Source organism: Crassostrea angulata, chromosome 6, assembly GCF_025612915.1.
Source record: "Crassostrea angulata isolate pt1a10 chromosome 6, ASM2561291v2, whole genome shotgun sequence".
Taxonomy (NCBI): domain Eukaryota; kingdom Metazoa; phylum Mollusca; class Bivalvia; order Ostreida; family Ostreidae; genus Magallana; species Magallana angulata.
The window spans coordinates 44,318,178-44,331,900 of NC_069116.1; the positions used below are offsets into that span (position 1 = coordinate 44,318,178).

Consider the following 13,723-nt stretch of genomic DNA (forward strand, 5'->3'; position numbering starts at 1 on the left):
GTATTTTGACGTTTATATAATTGAAGGAAGTCATTTGCAATAATACAACAACTGTCTTGCATTCCGTATTAATTAAAAGGCGGTACCACAAAATGGATGGTAAAGTCTCCAGAGTCAAATAAAGCCCACATATTTCTTCAAAAGAATTCATCGAGACCTGTTTGGATTGTCGATTTTCCTCACTTTCAACTGTTTCCTAGTCATCGAACAACTATAAATCTATTTCTTGTCTCTACGAAACAGTTATTACACCCCTTTTTGGTCCATATCTTGTTTTAAGGCGCTTAAATTATTACAGAAAACTAATAATTTTTCTTCTGTTGCGGCGATCCCCTTTGACGAAAGGCCATTAATGTACTACAATATTAAGGTTGTTTTATATGTGGTGCTCTCTTGACGGTGAAGATGTGAGGTTCTTTAGAACTCAGTGACCATCGATTGCCATAACTTTTGTCAGAAACCCAGTCATCCCTTAAAATATCGGACTTAGACTAGGAGACCGAACATTAAGGCGGTAGACCCCATTACGCCCGGAAGTGTTAAACAATTACTACTACGGTACCGATGGTCAGGTAGAAAGGTTCCGTTTTGTTTCAAAAAAAAAATCAAAAGAGCGCAAAAGGATGATTGTTGTTCTTCGAAAAAACAGGGTTTTATACATTGAAGACTTGTGCATTTAGTGATTAAGAACTTTTAAGACAATTTACCATCATCATAAGTTTAGAGGTAAGTTTAGTACCTTCTTTTGCTGGTATGAGGTTAAATAACTATTATGATAGTGGCAGAGAAAATGCCTGATTACATTTCTATTGATGTAGAAATTCAGATTTTTTTCCAGTGCGAATGTTTCAACTTTTAAGTACTAGCAAAGGGAGTAAAATAATCGTTGTAACTTAAAAATACTTATAAAAATGTAGAAACCTCACAATGTATAATGCAGTTTAGTATGAGAGTTTTATCTTCTTTTTTTTAAATCTATGTATTATTGTGAATAGATATTTGATCTCATAAGACATTTGACGCATCAAAATCGTATCAATCCGCTGAAATATTTCCTTTTGAGTAATTTATTACCTTTTAATGTCAAACTTTTCTACATTTTATTTTGTGGCAGAAAATTGAACTATGCAGGATGGATTTAAGTAAAGTACATTTTTATGTAGAAACTGTGCTGTTTATAAGCCGTTCATTTCCTAAGCCAAGTTGTTATCGTTTATTTAACTTGAGCGAGTTATATTTGGTATTTTCATTCCTAAAGGATAGGCATTTCTACTCGATAAAAATGAATGTCTGTACATGTATGTAATTCATTTGAATTTTGCCTTGAATTTTATGGTTTAAGGGCTTGTCAATTTGTTATTGTAATTCATCAGTGCGGTAAATTATCGACAAAGATAAGCAGCAAAGCTATTAGTGTTGCTTTGATTCTGCTGTAAACATTTAATATAAAGATTTAAACCTGAATCTAAAAACAATTTCCATATAATTATTCATGCTGTTGTTCAAATTTTCCCCTACTTCAAATTGACAGTGCCTGATAATTTAATTCATCAATATATCGATCAGTGATTTATTTTGAGAGCCATTAACAGAAGTTTTACGCACATGAAATCGGCATGGTAAAGTTGTTCATAGTCGCATAAAGGAAACCCAATTGAATGCGCTTTGCGTGCAGCGTGCTTTGTTATTGGTAATACGCAACATGCAAATATCATTAAAGTGTCCAGCAGATTTTGCGTGATTAGAACATTATCAATTCCACCCCAAAATAATGTTCTTTGCTGTTAATATTGATTGTTTCATGTGGCAAGCCGATTAGCTTTTTATGCCCGAGTCTGCTTAGAAATTAAATTACAAGCTCAAAACAAAACTATAATGACCCTCATATGGCGAGTTAATTTTCCCCCGGTTTTTCCAATGTCGAGTCAATTTAGTTATCAAAATTCCTAAATGATGGAAATTTGATTATATTAATGATGTAAAAACAATTATAAGGGTTCCACTTTGCGTGTGTAAGTTGAACGTTTTGCAATAAAATCATTTAACAGTCATTTAAAAGTTATTACTAATTATGTAAAAATATGACAGTGTAATAATGTCTGTTACTATTAATGGTTATAAACTTGATATATGTGTATAAATAGAACTTGGCACAAGCATTCTATAATATTTCGTTGGATTAAATTCTGGTTATCAGAAGGTATGTGGAATACGCAGAAAGCATTTGAACGTTTTGAATATCTTATTAGTAATAACCGTGCTTGCTGCTTAACGTCTTCTTTAGATAATAATTTCTCTTTATTGAAAAATCACTTCATTGTCATTTGTTCGATGATTGCGGTCTTTGCTAAATGAAATGTGTGCTTGTTCAAGTTCTTTAACTATCAGATCTACCTAAAATTTTAAAATATACTTTGTTTATGCATTGACTATTATATTATTAAAGACAAATCCATATATTTTACCTGTTAAATTTGGATACTTTCGTATAAGTTTATATAGAGCTCTTCTTCTAAAGAAAATCAATAAAGTCTAAAAATGACAACAACTATCGAGTCATCTCAATCGCATTACAAATCTCCTCAGTGCTAAAATATTAATGTTGCTTTTGATGACCATGGAGATAAAAATTTCAAGTTCATAAAAGTGAGAGTCAGGTCAATAGAGATTTGAGCTTGTCTAATTTTAATTTATACTTACTAATTACTTGTATGTGACATATACTCTATTTGATTTTCTGAGAACTGCATCTTTGCACTCGCTTTCTAATCGGATATTATTTTATTAAAAAAAATTAATCATTTATTATCTTGTCAATACATTTGATTTAATTATGAAACACATAATTTTGATCAATATATTCATTAATGCTCCAAACAATCATATTTATTCTTAATTTTTATCACAAATAACAACAAATAAATCACTCGACTATGAAGGACTTTATATACACTTCCACATCCTATATACACTTGTAGGTATACCAGTATAGTTAAAAATCATGAAACTCTTGAGCGTTCGGAAATACTAAATACGATAAAATAACCATGATCCCTACCTCGTTAAGAGTTTTACATTACTGTCCTGATTGATAAAACCAATGAAAAATTATTCTAATTTTGCGCTTTTAAGTAAATTCCTTTGTTATAATACTTTAGTCACTGTTCGATATAGCGTTGGGTGTAATAATTATGTACGACAGTTAAAGAAGTTCATTAGGTAACAGTATGCCTTTGAATTATTACCAGTGCCGTATAGTTTTCAGCAATTAAAGCTTACGTTCCGCAGACTCTGGATAATCATGCTTCCGCCTCTTCAAATCATTTTCTATTCAGATGCATCAGAAACCATTCTGCTGAAAATTTCATCCCGGGATTGTTAATTTCAAGCAATTATGATTATGGTAAACAGAATCTGCTATGGTTTATAAACGCTTCGCATTTAAAACTGTCAAATATTTCTTGACGGTATTTGATTATTATAAGTACAGTTATGCACTCTAAAACTGCTAAAATACTTTAACCACATTGAAAATGGATACATGATTGCAAGGTGAATACATTGGCACGATATTTGACAATAATAGACATCGGGGACTACGACAGCACTTTTACATATCAGTAGAATTTATAGCCCAATTAGTAACTTGATTTTGATTTTCCACTATGAACCCTTTTCAATACAAACAATATTAAATTTCTACTTTGTTAAAACCAGGCGTTTCCGCACACCTACGCCCTTGTAAATAATCACAATCCATAGACTGTAATAAAAGGAATTACAATGAAATTGATCACTTATCCATTATATGAATACATTCATAAGGATGAAGAATTCATATACATTTTACATATTCTTTCAGCAAGGACAGTATAAAAATGTAAAATATATTGTTAAACTAAATCAGAGTGCAACTATTTTGCTAGAATTTCCGATTTTAAAGTCATTTTAAACATTTAAAAAAAATGAAGATAAATTGTAACAGAAAATATGTTTTCACTAGCCCTCCTTTCAACCTGCATCTGTTTATTTCCCTCAGCCTTTGGTTAATCTGTCGTTCGCATATATATATTACATGGTCTACAAAAATTATTTCGTTCCAGAAAATGTAAGAAACGATTCAACATTGTAATTGTTTGATGCCTGGAATAAAACAATTATTTTATTTCGTAAACTTCAGCTGGTGATCACTGTATTAGCTGATTTGTACTGTATGTTAAAGCAATATGAGCTGCATTTTTCATTTCATTTTTTCATTTTTTTTTAATAAAATGTTCTTTTTTACTAAAATGACAAAAATATCATGGTTTTTAAATTTCTGTTAGCCATATTTTTGTGGAAAAGGCCGTTAAGAAGCCTTATTTGGAGCAAAATTGAATTATTGTCGTCCTGAACAAAAATTGATTTGCTATAGATTACTTAGAAGAGAAACATTTCCTTTGACAAAAACTAATGATTTTTTTCAAACCTTGTTTATCATAAAAGTTTAAGTTATATGCAGATTTATCATACTAGCAGGTTTTTGCAGCAAAATAAAATTCTAAAAAATACAGCTCATATTGTTTAATATACAGTATCATACAGGTATACATGTACATGTAGTTTATTGGATATCACTTTGGTATTCCCAAAATATACACGTACTCTGTACCTAATTTATGTAATTGCAGCTTTAGTCTGTGAACATCATGTTTGTCGCTACATAGGAAATACTGAATCAATTTTAGTATAGTAAAGTGCGCAAACATTTTAAGACATTTCCATTTTAATTTACTGAATCCTCAAGGAGATAAAACCTCAAGTTAGCTAACAGAGAATATTTCAATCATGTACATGTATATTTAAGCTTTTAAAGTAAAAAAAACGGTTTGATCCTACTAATGAAAACATCAGGAAGAGAGGAGTATATCTTTCAACATTAGCTTAGGGTAAACATGTTCTTTTCTTAGACATCCTTAGCAAATGAAATTACCCTGATCAGCATCTGTTTAGTGATAAAAACAATCTTCTCTTTAATTCTAAAGCACCTCTTAAAACCGGTTTGTATCAATAGATCGCTCCTCTATTTCAACTGTCACTGAACACTTTGATATTTCAATTTGGATAAGATAACCTCCCGCTTTTAAAAATTTCAAATTGTAGCTTTTTTGTTATAAAATGCGTTTTAAATTTCAAACTAGATAGAAACTGTAAAACCCTTAATTCATTTTATTAAAATTCAGAACACTTTAGAGTTGACATGCTAAGCAGGAGCAATATTAGACAATATGTAAAATACATAGAGTTATTGTTTTATTGGTTGAAGTTCAAACACACTCTTTTATTTTTTTACAAGTTTTACAAGATTCGACACTAAGAACTCATTGCATGTTTCATTTATATTTAAGCACGTGTGACATGAAACATTTCATTGGTGTATATGTACATATATTTAAAGTTTAACAATTTGAACGAAAACGACAATTAAAGTTTTTACTTTCTTTGAAATCTATAATCTATGGTATTTTCCATTAACATATACATATTTTCAACAATCAATTAAGCAAGATCTATTAAAGACACAAGCCATAAAATCGTTAATTAATGCAATGACTTGCTTTAGTGACAATATCAAACTAACCAAAATGATCCCTTTCCCGTTTTCACCGTCGAGTTGACGGGAACATTTATAGTGTGTTTACATCTGATGTATTTGCATTGATCATAATATGTCAAGACATTTTTAATTCATGTTTTTGAAAAGTTCAGATAAGCTTTTGTTAAGGCTATTTCCGTTCAACAATACAATTAAATCGAAACGCTCAAGGAAGGACTTTTGTTTATAAATAATGACGATTTTGCCAAATGTTCACGTGTTTTCATTTATATTTTTAATGATTTATGTATTCCAGCAAATCAATTATCTTCTCTGTAGGTTAATATCCTGTCCCGTGTAACGTATTAAGGCGTGTAGTTTTAGTCATTTCCTCCGGTACTTCCTGGACTTCAGAGAAAAAAAAGAGTAGTAGACGATGTTTATTAGACAGGTCGTGTCGAGATAAGTCGAGTCGCATGTTTACCAATGGTATGACAATACGTAATATGTCTGCGGCACTTCCACTGATTATCAGCATTCCAGTTATCTAGCGTGATCGATTTTTGCCCTGTATTTAATGTTATTAATTCTCCCCTTGTTTACGATTGCTTGATAATCAGCGTAAGGCTTGACAAGATGAAATGTTCCGTGGTAGATTATGAAGAGGAAAAAAAAACTATAGATGAAGATCGTTGGAGTTTGATTGGTGGGATGCGACTGCTATTAAACGATGCTTGGTCTTGTTTGAAATGTATTAGGAGTGATATCAAAGTCATAAAATGTAAGGAAAAGACAAGCTATAAAAAATTAGTTTTAATTTGTCTACGATATTCGTACAAAATTATTCAAAAAATGAATGCATTTGCGTTATTCATCTTATCTAGCAACCTTTTTTAAAAGATGACTTGTTATTGAGTTCAGAAAGTAAAAACAAATTTCAAAAACGAGTTAATCCTCAATATTTTCGTAATCGCAAATTCCATTCTGATCCATTTATAGAAGTAATAAAAAGTTCATGCCAATTCTCCTGGCGGTAAACATCTGCAGAGCAATAATCATTTCTGAAAAAATATAGTTTTAGACATAATGGGTTTAATGTCTGCAGTTATTCACACAATCAATTCAATTTTTTGTATTGTTATCGTGTAAACATATGACGAGTTTGATCAACAGCAAAACATGCTTTTTCCATTTGCTTACATGATTGTCCGTCGGCGTTGTTTTTTTATTAGTTGTTAGTTGACATGCAGTGAGAAATGTTATTCATAGCATACCAACATGATTTTATAACGTCTGGTTATTAATATAATTATGCTTTTTTGAAAATTAAAGGAAATATATTTTGTGGTATTCTGGTACATATGGAAGAATTAAAAAATTTTTTTTATGTAAAATCTCATATGGGAATAGTTTCATCAAATTAGAATTCTTAACTCAAAATCCATGGGGCATTGCTTTACTTTTTACCACTGCGCGTTTTAATTAAAAGCTTACTTTACACACTACCCATAGTCTATTTAAATGAATGATTGATGTCCACAAAACAAACGAACACCTTTTAATTAATAAAAAAGTATCCTGAACTATTTGCATACATGCATCGCTGAGAAATGCAAACAATTAGTTGCTTTTGAAGAGACGTCGATGACATGGCATAAAAGAAGATGGCTTAATATGGCGGGTTGCTACCATATAGAACCATTTCAACAAGGCCTTGGACTTTCAGTATGACGTAACTATCTTTTTCTTGCGTCAAAACAAGTTAAAAATGACGCTGGCTTCGGGTGAAATATACACCGCTCAAAAGCCAGACAAATCGTGTTAATTTCAAAGAGCAATGGCTGAGTGCCCAACAATGAAATAGACAGGCCTACGTTACATTGCAGTTTGACACTAACTACCTTAAGTCCAAGCTCTTGTTAAAATGGTTCTATAAGGACGGATAAGAAACTATCTGAATCATTAAAAATCCATTATATAATTTTTCTTTCCAAACTTTTATTATGAATTAAATTTTATATCGATTTCAGTGCTCAGATAAGTTTAGCAATTGAAATTCAAATAAAGTATATTTTTTAGAGCTTCATTGCATTTTCTTCTATAGAATGGGTATATCCTCCATAGTTTTGTCATGGAGTAATTTACAATTACGTTTGATTTCAATGGAATATATTTCAGTAAACAAAAGCATGGAAAGATGAACCACCATACTTTAGAAATATTATTTTGTAAAACAACATCTAAACATTTCTGAAAATATATTAAAGTCCATACACTCATAAACATAGCATCATACACATGTATATTTGGTATTTATATGGTTCATTGATTATTGTAGCACTAGCAGCAGTAGCTGTAGGCATGGAATGTCCATTCGACATAAAAATTGCGCTTTTTATAGATTAGGGCTCAATGCTGTAAAAATTGTCGAGTTTTTTCCTCGGTGTTTGTTAAAATATTCAGACAGCTATGGTGGGATATTTTGCTTTAAATTTGAATAATTTTATTATAATACACGTATAGTTAAAGCAGTCAATTTGGATAAAATTTAAAAATTTGAAATTGTATTCCAATATATGGGTATTAGTGCCATAGTATCCACGTTTGTCCTTTTTATTGTTCCACTTTGATGATTCACTATTTTTCTATCAGTGATTGTGGATCAAAATAATAAAGACTTGAAGGAAGGAGCAATTCTACCAGTTTGTCTTCCAATGTTAACGATTTCGGTCTACAAAATTGTGACTCTAATTGTCAATTAGATCATATGAGTCCAATTTCTTTCTATTAAGTGGTGAAAATGTATATAAATGGGAAAATATCTTTTGTCAAAAGCATACAAATTGCATTACTGTTGTAGAGGCTTGCAAATTTAGCTTAATCATGGAGGGAATTCTCCAATTAATGAATGCCCCTCATACTCCCGACAAAACCCGGAAAAAGGAAGTTGATAACTGAAATCCTAATATTGATTTCGTGATAATGCTTGCTGAAAGATAACGTATCGAAATCAAATCAAATGTTTGTATTTCAGCAAAAACTAATGAAAAAGGACTAGAGACAAATTCCAGATGTATGGTTAAACCATTATCAGATTATTTGGGATTTTTTACAGAACAAGAAAAGGTCTTTTTAAAACGTTTTTGTAGAGAAAAATCGGAAATTGATCAAACTAGTTCCAAAAGAATTTAATCTCGCAGAATTATCGTTTTACGTTGTTCAAAGGGAACGTGATCCAATAGCATTCGTTTATTATGGATCCGGGTTTGTAACAACTGTTCTTTTTCTACAAACGTTTATATTTCAATTAGCTAAACGCACAGTCTATGCTACAACGCTGCTCAACTTGGCCTTGTCCAACACTGGAAAAAAAAGTTCAATTTCTCACAGCAGGTAGCGACTCTTACTATTATACAGAGGTATATTTACATTTTGGAATCGTTAACAATGCCGATGTACTGGTATTAGTTTTTACCCCCTTGTAACTGCATGTGAGTTCTCGGATTATTACATTAAGCATCCGTCTTATACAATCCATTTTACTCTAATTGTGTCAACCGTTTGCTGATCTGCTACACAGTGCCAAAGTATGTCAAACGAGTATACCCCTAGGAGTAACAGTCCGCGTCGCTTTTAGTGTAGGGAATGTCGTCTTGGGAAATTACAAATGTGACAAAGAAAATGAAAACTGTTTAAGAACTGAGTGAAAATGAATTTCTTCTAAGTAAGAGGAACAGGGCTTTCTCGACGTTTCACCTACTGCGTTGATCCGGTGGGTCATTGTTCGAAAACGCGGAATTAGTTGCTCAAATATGCAGTTTAAAATGGTTTACAGAAGTGGGAAGAGGTGCTTGCAATGGTGGTGAGTTTTTCTTTATACGCAGTTTGTTATTACTCAGATAACTATAACTTTGAAAAAAAATTTCAGCCGAAAAATAATGGAATTTTTTAAGGATATGTTGCCAAAAATATAATGCAATGGCGGTATACGATTATCAAAATACATGTATAATGAAGAAGAAAAAAAATAAAACTGCATACTCCTCCCGAAAGTTTTTATACACTGTATGAAAGGAATATATGATGCAGAGATACTGATTTTGTATACGACGTAAGTCTTCAAATTGTAGAGGAATCGCACCACCTTTTTATTTAGAAATATAATATAAAATATATTATATAAATAATATTACATGTATATTTGTATTATAATGGATAAACTGTTATTAGGATTGTGGAGTTTAGAACTAAACATATGTTCAGGTACATGTAGATTGGCATACTTTTGAGCATATTTTCATCTTCATATATTTAACAAATCTGTATTTCATTATCATTTTATAAACCTCTCTGCTGACTATGTTTAAGAAATCGATGGAACGAGCAAATTTCAGAGAAAATTACAATGGTAATATTATATGGTCTTGTAAAATGCTCTTTAATTTTGCATAAAGTCATCCTACGTATCTACAAATTGAAGTCGCTGTAAATTTTGTTAGCAGTGACTACTTCCATGGGGAATCGCTAAACCCCCGGTTTTCTGATCAACCCTCTGGATACAATGAATGTTAACAAAGGGTGAAGGATGAAATATTTGTGAGGGAAGCTCAGTCAACCACCGCTGAAAACAAGCGATGTTTTATTGCCGTGAGATAAAAACAACAAATAAATCATTTATTTGTAGATAAAACATGCACAAGATCGGCAGCGCTTGTGATTTTTACAAGATGGGGTTAAGGAGGTAATTATTAATGTACTGGTGTTAAGGGAAAATATTTTATTTGGAAAACAGTGGGAGTTGCGTCGCTTCTATTCACATTGACAAGTGCCCACCACGTTGCTCCACTGCCAAGATTTGTTCAGCTTATATTGGTTTGGGTGAATATACATGCATATAATGGGAAAAGAAAGTTATTGTCTGTGAAATTGCTCATTGTGATATATTGTGTGGGTTTAAGACTGGCACATACCAAATCTGCAAAGGATTTGCCTTTGACCAAATCTAAGAATATTTTTGTTGAAGAAAATATTAATTTACGTGTACAAATGTAATAAGGTAATTGGAAAAAAAGAAATATGTCACATTCGTAACAGCTAAACTGTGTTTGAATTTCACATAAAATAAACATGAACAATGTTATAATCGACATAAAAGAAAATCAAAATTGTATTACTGAAATTAAGATGAAGCCTTTTTCGTTTTAAAAGCAATGTGAGACATGTTGAGTTAGATACATTGTAATGGGGTGCGGTGCAGAATCTGTGGTCCAAACCGCACAAAGCCTAGTATTGCTATATTTATTTTTTCAGATGTGTCTCTCTAACCCATGCCTTCTTAACGACAACAAATAGTACTTTCAGCTGCAGAAAACTATCACATATACATATAATGTATGCTTGAAAATAATTGAAATGGCATTCCATGCTTGTCTGACTTACAAAAATAAGCCTTAGATCATTTGAACATAAGCTTTACATCTTACTTCCTACAATTATGTGATTTTACGTACAGAGTAGATTTCAGAAATAAGAAAAGTAACTTTACAAGGACAGTTTATTTATTCAAAGCAGCCATTCTAGACAGTCGTTTAACCAGACAAAAAGTGTCAACAGTATTAACCTCTTTGCACTTGAAATAAAGTGCGACAGTACATCACCGGGGGACATCATGACGAAAATTGATTTTTAGTCCCGCGGAAGATAATTAGCATTATTATGGGATAGCATACTCTCGATACATTTGCTAGTCTTTTACAGGAACAAAAATGAAAGATGAAAAATATTAAGCTTAACTTGTTGTATACCTCTGTAGTTCTGATGTGAAATAAACCTCTCTCTCTCTCTCTCTCTCTCTCTCTCTCTCTCTCTCTCTCACTCTCTCTCTCTCTCTCTCTCACACACACACACACACAACCACACACATATCGCTTTTTTTCCCCGGAAACTTAACAAGCAACCACAGTGATAAGTGATATCAATTCATAATTCAAATAAATGCAACATATTTTCAAAATGTTCACACTCGGGTTGTGTATCTTCTGATCAAAATGATTAATCTACATGTATTCGGTGTCTCATCTTCGCTAGCCAAGGGTTTTCGGTCCACTTTGCTCCCCGTAAACCCTTGGCGGATTTCATTATGAAAACTCTGTGATGTGGTGGCGCTATCTAGCGAGCAACTTGAGTTGCGCCCCTTGCATATTTACATTTTAATCGAATTAAACAACGGGTTATATACACACTACAGTATTAATACAACTTAAAAACATGCTGACTACCGAATGTCGGAACATAATTAACGATGCTATTAAACATGTTAAATACGAATTAAGTAATAACGAAGGGAAAGCACAGATTGTTTTATTCATCGTGTTTTGTAAGGACCAGAGTGAGAAAGTCGCCGATTTACATGTATATGAAAGTTTTCATGCCATAAAAACAGGTATCGCTGTCGTGAATATTGCGGACCAAAGAAATTAAATAAAACAAAGATCATTGAATCTTTAAAAGCAATAACCATAAGCAGGGACGTATATATACTAAAGGGATAGGCAACTTCTACATTTGCCATGTTTACTTCCCATGCTGATCACGCGAGCCTTGACAAGTTTGTAGAGCTACATGTTCAATCCCAGTGAAATAGATATATGTAGGTTTTAAAGCGATCTGGTTAGACCATCATTGGAGAAGCACTGTACTCGATTGTTTTCTTTTAAAGTTTATATTTACATGCACTATGATTGGATCAGCTACTCGCAGCTGCAGCCAATCATAAAGCGGAGCCTGTCACCGAGTTTTCATAATGAAATCCGCCAAGGGTTTATGGGGAGCAAAGCGGACCGAAAACCCTTGGCTAGCGAAGATGTCGGTGTCTCTGCTCCTGCTACACTGTACAATATCCTAGGAGAACGTGCTTTATTAAACCAAGCCAATTTATTTCGTTTCGTTGAATGTGCTAATATGAACTTCCGAAGGTTTCTTAACATCGTTTGTGAACTTTGCCAGGATAACTTTTACGTAAGCAGGTTTGCTTACCGAGTTCATAGACCTATGCTCCATTTGGTCGTTTACTCAGTCTCTGTCCACTGGTGTGTCTCCACATAAATGTTTGAGATGCAACCAGCAGGAATTCGGTATTGGTGATCTATTTTCTAAAATCTCCCAAAATTCACGCAATCCCCTCAGATTAAATTTGCCAATGTCTGATAAATCATACCCAGACCAGGGGTTAAAACGTTTCTGACCTGTCCTTCGATATCAGTCTTTGTTTTTTCTTCTCATCTCAAGAGGTACAAAGTTCATGAATAGAAACATTGTGTTCATAGATAATTCCGATTCAGTTAACTTTAGGGAATTAGGTATAACCTTTTGAGCAACGAAGTTAGGCAAATATTGAATAGACATGTAGTATAACTGAAATAATCCTATATTATAACTATAAAACGGTGTACTTTATGGACATATTAAAGCAGGCAATTCCCATTCGATTTATTCTGAGAATTGTGCTCCTTTGGAACTCGGACCATATTGAATATATAACTGATTGAACTGAAACGTCAAACAATTCATATGGGAAAATGGTATAAATGTAATATTTAAATATTACAGAGAATGCTTATTTAATCATCTTTCTAGGAATAAAATTCTTCATTAGAACATAAAAAATTGGCTATTTTTAAATATACAAATGAATAGTCTAGCGACACATTCTGCTAAATTGCTGCATGCTTTTTGCGCCTAAACCGGACATGAAGCGTTGATGTGAATATAACTTTATAGCCGTTTTCCTAAGAGCTTGGATTTTCGGTGGGATGTTACTGTCTAGTTTCCTCATCAAAAAAAGCTGTCAGATTTTTAATTTTACCTTCTTTCTGAATCTTCTCATACGCTGGGAAAAGCTCATCTATATTCATAGACTATTAAAATCGGAAAGTCCCCCCCCCCCCCTCAAAGAACTGCTCTGTTGTGAGAAATTGAGTTTCAACTGAAATTACTGTATAGCCTTGGATGAAGAAGGACAGGTGTAATTGCGTACAGTGTATTTCTATCTATTAGCCTATTACTGGACAGTTAACCATGATTTGACCCCGCCTTCATCAAATAGGAGTTTGTCACGTACTGCCAAACTCTTGTTAAAACAGCTCTATT

The 13,723-nt window shown here is 32.6% G+C and overlaps 1 protein-coding gene across 4 annotated transcripts in view; it reads left to right on the forward strand.

The window, feature by feature from the left end:
* Positions 1–13,723, forward strand: part of LOC128186469 (G-protein coupled receptor dmsr-1-like) — a 40,327-nt gene that overhangs the window by 9,228 nt on the left and 17,376 nt on the right. The window contains exon 1 of one of the 4 annotated variants that reach the window (XM_052856244.1): positions 507–726. The exons of 1 other annotated variant lie outside the window; for it this stretch is intronic. Coding sequence is in view for 1 of the 3 variants with exons in the window: in XM_052856242.1 (XP_052712202.1) it covers positions 9,388–9,437 (50 nt within the window). In the remaining 2 variants the exon portion in view is untranslated. Of the gene's footprint in view, positions 1–506; positions 727–2,172; positions 2,201–8,802; positions 9,438–13,723 lie in introns of those variants that run through there. 2 more of the 4 variants (XM_052856246.1, XM_052856242.1) reach the window with 2 other exon arrangements.